The sequence below is a fragment of the Danio rerio genome, chromosome 1, assembly GCF_049306965.1.
Source record: "Danio rerio strain Tuebingen ecotype United States chromosome 1, GRCz12tu, whole genome shotgun sequence".
Lineage (NCBI taxonomy): Eukaryota > Metazoa > Chordata > Actinopteri > Cypriniformes > Danionidae > Danio > Danio rerio.
This window is the reverse complement of record NC_133176.1, coordinates 24,427,945-24,434,746: the sequence shown is the minus strand read 5'-3', so window position 1 is coordinate 24,434,746 and position 6,802 is coordinate 24,427,945. Positions and strand designations below refer to the sequence as shown.

The following is a 6,802-nucleotide window of genomic DNA, read 5'->3' as shown; positions in this document are numbered from 1 at the left end:
TATGTGTGCTCTTCTCATCTTTTCCAGTAGGAGGCGCATGTTCTGATTTCTTTGCATAACACGGTCTCGTGCTCGTGAAGACAGAATGGCAGCTACAGATGCACAGAAAGTGATTGTTTACGGGGGAAAAGGAGCTCTGGGCTCGGCATGTGTGCAGTATTTCAAAGCTAAACACTGGGTAAGTTGTATAAACCCAGAAGACAAGACACATTATTGAAAATAACTATTTCCCCCCCTTTCAGTGTCATCAGACACGCTTCACGTGTTTTAGTAGTACTATTAATAATTAATTTACTCAAAACAATGTTATGTGTTTCTCATTAACTATATCGATTCATGCATTTCTTCTGGCCTGTAATATGTCAATAAGGAACATGTTTGTGTTTGTGGTTTTCAGTGGGTTGCCTCTATTGATCTCAGTGCCAATGAAGAAGCCAATGCCAATGTTACAGTTAAAATGACTGAGTCCTTCACTGAGCAAGCCAACCAGGTAAGAAGGAAATTATTTCCGATGACAGTCAAGCTTGTCAGGGTCAAAAATTATTACAAGGCTCAGGAAGATTCATTTTCCTAGATGTTCTTGCAGCAAGGGACTAATACAGAAGAAATACAGGTTCCATCCTGGTTGCTCAGAGAGCAGTCTTACAGGGCCAGTTTTTATACAGGCATACAAACAGATGATGAATCATTGTCTTTCATTCTTGTAAAAAAAAAAAAAAAACAATCTGTTTGGTAGAATTCAATTGATCATATACTCAACTTTTTGTCAGCACATTATTCCTGCAACTAGCACATTCCAACAATTTAACTCTTTAAAAACTAAAATTGAATATGTAATTATATCAAGAAGCGCATAAATGTATAACATTAACTTTTGGTTTCTTTAAAAGTATAATGTATTAATATAATATATGAAAATCAATCAAATAAATTTATCTAACAAGCTTATTTTAAGCAATTCCAGTGTCATGGGTTCAATTCCCAGGTAGTTTAACTGACATAAAAAAGTTTGTTCATTGCATCAATTTTGGTTGTTTAGCATAAAAGCATGGATATATATCCACGGGTTCATTTTATATTAGTTAAAGTCAGAATTATTAGCCATTATAAATATAATATATACATATAATTTTTTATCTAATAGACCCTTTTGGGTTCACAGTCTATTATTTGTTACAGAGGAAATCAATTTGATTTATTTAAGTTTCATATTATGATATCATATCCTAAAATACATTTTATGTTGTGCATTTTCTTTCTGCTCATGACTGAATTGTTAAACTTTTAAAATTGCTATTGCTGTGTATTAAATTATATTGTTGTATCCTTAAAATGATTTAATACGATTTGTATTCATTAACAGGAATGAGTATTGAGAAGTGGTCTGTTTTAGTGATGCTAATTTGAATGCAGGTTACTTGCTACAATATTAGATGACATCACAAGACAGACTTTATCAGTCAGCAGCAAAAACTAATATTGAAAGCGGCGAAAAAGTTTCTAAGCAAGGACTTGATTTTTACTTTGATGACAATAAAACATGTTTAAAGTATTAATAAAAACTATAATAGTTACTTCAACTTGCAAAAGCACCATCTTTAATTTAAAGCTTTTTAAAAAAAAAATGTATGTTGTTTTTCAGTTATCTTAAATCTGTTTAGTTTTTCTCCTCAGGTAACGGCAGATGTTGGTGATCTGTTAGGTGAAGAGAAGGTTGACGCTATCTTCTGCGTGGCTGGAGGTTGGGCAGGGGGCAGCGCTAAGGCCAAAAGTTGGTACTCGCCTAATATATTCAAACACTTAAGCCACACATAATCTAAGACAGTGGCATTGTCAAAAATGCCCCTTCTGTGGGTTCTCTGCATTGTCACAAGGGGGCGCTAATATCTAATTCTATTCTTATACCGAACATTTTTAGTTACATGATCATATTAGTTTTTGACTTGGTATGAATGTGTTCTTTGTGCCTCAGCTCTGTTTAAGAATGCTGATCTGATGTGGAAGCAGAGTGTATGGACCTCCACTATTTGTAGTCACCTAGCAACCAAACACCTGAGAGAGGGGGGGCTGCTCACACTGGCAGGGGCCAAAGCAGCATTGGGGCCAACAGCAGGTGTGTGTGTGTGTTTGTTCCAGAATTGCTAGGTACAATTGAACATACATTTTAAGCATTTTCCGTTCATTTTCTTTAAACTGGAATGAGGTACAGCAAATGTATAATTTGCAGTAAACTGATTTTATTATTAACGTAAAATAATGCAAAATGTTTAAATTTTATTGTTCAAATGTTGGGGAATATTTGTTTCTGCTACTAAGTATTGTTTAAATTATTGGTGACCAATTCAAATCACTGAAAGAGTTGACAATAACAAGGTTGACACTTCAACAGTTTTGTTTTATCTCAAAATGCTCAATCCTATTATTGCTTTCTAGAATAGATTATAATGCTTTTAATTGTCCCTGTACACATATACGATGTACATACGCATGTGCGATGAGTTCAGGTGAGTTGAGCACAAGCAAACAGATATACTAATACAAACAAAAAGAGGACAGTAAAAGAAGAGCCGTGAGCCACTAGCTGTCGTGCTGCCATTTTGAGATACATATAGTAAATATAAATTAGAAAGTTAATGAGTAATTTACTGAAATATTACTACAGCACTGTTGAAAAATAACGAAACTACTATTGGGTAATCCTAAACACTTTGTTCTAATTAATGAGAGAGAAAAAAGGACATGCCTCAATGCCTTCTAGAGTTTCCCACCAGAGGTAGTGACTTCACTCGGAGCAAATCACATGCTTTTTCAATCAGTGCTTTAAAGATTGTCATGCCTTTTATGACTTTTGAACTGATGTAACAGAGTTGTCCAAAAGGTTGGGACAGACACAAAATGTATTTTGCTATTACTGAAATTACAAATAATACAGAAAACAGTAATTTCATGCAAATGTATACCTAACTCAGTAGAGTAAACATACAAAGTAGATGGCAATTAGACTTAAAGGTGACATTATAGTGCATTGACTCGAGTTAAATTGTTCTCCTTTATCTGCATAGTAGCTATGTGGTTTAGACAAGTAAAAACCAATCTTCTGAAATTGTATTTGTATGATCATTTATAAATAGAGGAATGATTCCATCTGTAATATAAAAGTGTGATTTGTTCCAATTTTCAGCGGGATTTAAATAAAAGCGAGGAAAAAATGGTGTTTGATGCTCACAGTTATGCTATTTTCATGTACTGAACTATTATTATTCAGCTATGCCCATGTATGTAGATTGTAAGGCACCTTTAATTATTGTATGTTAACTGAAGCTAAATGTGGCGTTGCGGTGGCGCAGTGGGTAGCACGATTGCCTCACAGCAAGAAGGTCGTTGGTCTGAGCCTCGGCTGAGTCAGTTGACGTTTCTGTGTGGAGCTTGTTTTCCCCACAAGTCCAAAGACTTGCGCTAAAGGTAGATTGGGTAAGCTTTAACTGTCCGTATTGTATGTGTGTGAATGAGTGTGTATGGATGTTTCCCAGTGATGGGTTGCTGCTGGAAGGGCATCTGCTGCGTAAAACATATGCTGGATAAGTTGGCAGTTTATTCACTCTGGCGATTAATAAAGGGACTAAGCCGAAAAGAAAATCAATGAATGAAGCTTAATCTATAACTCAGGAGGCAGATACAGTCAAAAATAGTTACAGCTTAATATTTTAAAGACTAAATTTAACTAAATACTCATAAAAACATTATTTTTTAGAAAGAGCCCGATATGTGTTATTATTCAAAAGTGTTCATGAAAGTTTTTGTTATTGAGAAATAATAGTAGGGTTATCTAGGAGATGAAAAAACAGATCTGTGTATAATAAATATGCCCACAATTCTAGAATCACCCATATAAAAGTAAAAAGACCATTCATTCATTCATTCATTCATTCATTCATTCATTCATTCATCCATTCATTCATCCATTCATTCATCCATCCATTCATTCATTCCATTTATTCATTCATTCCATTCATTCATTCATTCATTCATTCATTTTCCTTTAGCTTAGTCCCTTTATTCATCAGAGGTCGCAACAGTCGAACCGCCAACTTTTCCAGCATATGTTTTACACAACAGATGCCCTTCCAGCTGCAACCCAGTACTGGGAAACATTCAAACAAACTCATTCACACACATACACTATTTAGTTTATTCAATTCACCTGTAGCGCATGACTTTGGACTGTGGGGGAAACTGCCACTAATGGTATCATTATTTGATTATTTACTACAATGAAACTTGGCATAATTAATGGTAATTCAGTATTTCTATTAGTTAGATTTACACTTGAAACATCTTTGCTTATTGCTTTTTATTTAAACCTATAAGCTAATAAAATGGAAACGTCTACATTAGCATAATTAACATATGATTTTTTTCTTTTTTAATTATTTCCCAAATTATGTTTAACAGAGTAATATATATATATATATATATATATATATATATATATATATATATATATATATATATATATATATATATATATATATATATATATATATATATATATATATATAGTATTATTACAATATTTTTTCTTATAGAGAAAGTCGTATTTTTTTATTTCAGCTAGAATAAAAGCATTTTTTAATTTTTAAAAAACATTTTAGGGTCAAAATAATTAGCCCCTTTAAGCTATTTTTTGTGATAGTCTACACAACAAACCATCATTATACAGTTACTTGCCTAATTACCCTAACCTGACCTAGTTAAACCTTTCAATGTCACTTTAAGCTGTATAGAAGTGTCTTGAAAATTATCTAGTAAAATATTATTTACTGTCATCATGGCAAAGATAAAATAATTTATTAGATAAGTTATTAGACATGAAATATCAAAACTATTATGTTTAGAAATGTGTTGAAAAGATCTCTCTGTTGAACAGAATTTGGGGAAAAAATAAACAGGGGGGCTAATAATTCAGGGGGACTAATAATTCTGACTTCAACTGTATCTTCAATTACAATACATGGAATTAAATATGCAACGATTCATATGGCTTCATAAAATCGAATAAATGTACCTTTGAGATTAATGTCGTGTAATGCAATGTGCAAGAGATTTGCATGTCATCGGTTAATCAATTATTCAATTAAATTGTCAAAATCTTAAATGGAAGAGCTGATTTAGTATTAAAACATTAATGACATTATATATGTAAATATTAATAATAGTTAAGGATAAATCATTCTCTAAAGGTTTAGCCCAGGTTGGGACAGTAGGTGAATTCGTAAACATCTCTGTTTATGTCATGTAATAACACACTGGCCTGTGAATCAATGTTTATTTTTAATGTATATCCCATCAATATTTAGAGATGTTACACTGTAAGAGTGAGTTCATCCTTAAGTTTGAATGTGCTGTTAATTTTCAAGTTGAATTTGCTTTAATCTTTGCCATCCAACATATTGAGGACTTTTATTCTCCAGAATAACGTTAAAGATTTGTTTTAGCTTAAACTGTGGTCCTTTGTAATTTAAAAAATAATAATGGATATAATTAATGTCCAAACTCAATACATTGTCTAATCACTGAACAATTATTTTAAGTGGAGTATTTTCACCTATTTTATACTATATGTGTGATGTGTTCTTGCAGGATGCATTGGTTATGGAATGGCAAAGGCATCTGTACATCAGCTGTGTCAGAGTCTCAGTGCGCCAAACAGTGGTCTTCCTCTGGGATCTGCTGCTGTAGCAATCCTTCCGTAAGAAATACATTTATACTGTTTACTCATTTATGTCAAATCATTAAGTTTTACAATATGACTGATAATTATTGCTTTTAGAGTAACTTTGGATACACCCATGAATAGAAAGTTCATGCCAGATGCTGATGTCAGTTGCTGGACACCACTAGAGTACATAACAGAGTGAGTATGTTTATTTGAGAGCATCTGCAGTGTGTGTGTTTGCATGTGTGTGTGGATAAAGCTTTGATGTATTTCCTGCATTCTAGGCTGTTCTATAAGTGGACGACTGGAGAAAGCAGACCGCCTTCAGGTACTCTCATGCAGCTTGTTACTGCAGATGGAAAAACAGAAGCTACACCAATGCTGTGACTAGTATAATATAATAAATGGAAAAAAAAAACTTCAAACTAAGTCTATCGCTCAATACTGTTTCAGCACTGTTGATACTTCATCTTATTGTCTTTTTCGTTTACATGTAAAAATTAGAGTACTGTTACATTCTGGCTATTAAATATTGCGTACTTTAAAAAAAACAAATGTGGTTGGTTTGTAACTGTGGTCGGGAAAATAACCATGTTATGTTTAAATTGAATAAATGTTTCTTTTCTGTCCCAGTTAAATGCCCTTTTGACAGGAGTAGTCTGCTTCTCACCATAGGGGGGCGCTGATGATTAGTTTAATTACAGGTTTTCGTATTGGTCCATACTGTTAAAAAAGGTTTTAATTACACTATAATAGGGAGTCAGCTTAAAAAATATATATTTTCTTTAAACTGAACCCCTTTCTATTACACTCAGGTATTTAGATATACTGAAGTACATGCCTTATTTTCTAATGATAAATATGGTTGTGTTGTGACAGTCATGAAAGAATAAATAGTTCTAAATGAGTCTTTAATCAGCAGTAATTTGTATGAAATGGAAAAATGATAATGGGGTACCTACTAGGAAAGAGATGCACTTAGTGTGTAAAAAAGTAATTTGAAACCACTTCCTTGTCGTTAGACTGAGTAAAATGTTTTCTTAATAAGCCTATTAATAAGAAATTAATAGAATAGAGTTTTTAAAT

The 6,802-nt window shown here is 32.8% G+C and overlaps 1 protein-coding gene across 2 annotated transcripts; it reads left to right on the top strand.

The window, feature by feature from the left end:
- The first annotated feature begins 52 nt into the window (after nt 1-52).
- On the top strand, nt 53-6,354 carry qdprb.1 (quinoid dihydropteridine reductase b, tandem duplicate 1). 2 transcript variants are annotated; one of them, NM_001020698.1, is given in 7 exon segments: nt 53-178; nt 398-490; nt 1,675-1,771; nt 1,973-2,113; nt 5,641-5,749; nt 5,831-5,914; nt 6,001-6,267. In NM_001020698.1, coding segments are annotated over 7 exon segments (720 nt in total). In that variant the 5' UTR covers nt 53-85; the 3' UTR covers nt 6,104-6,267.
- Nucleotides 6,355-6,802: the final 448 nt, after the last annotated feature.

What these genes read in the sequence shown, in the direction of transcription:
- qdprb.1 (XM_073949183.1), top strand. Translation starts at nt 1,996, where the DNA reads ATGTGGAAGCAGAGTGTATGGACCTCCACTATTTGTAGTCACCTAGCA. An exon ending in AGCATTGGGGCCAACAGCAG is followed by an intron (nt 2,114 to 5,640) that starts GTGTGTGTGTGT and finishes GTGTTCTTGCAG; the next exon opens with GATGCATTGGTTATGGAATG. An exon ending in GCTGCTGTAGCAATCCTTCC is followed by an intron (nt 5,750 to 5,830) that starts GTAAGAAATACA and finishes TATTGCTTTTAG; the next exon opens with AGTAACTTTGGATACACCCA.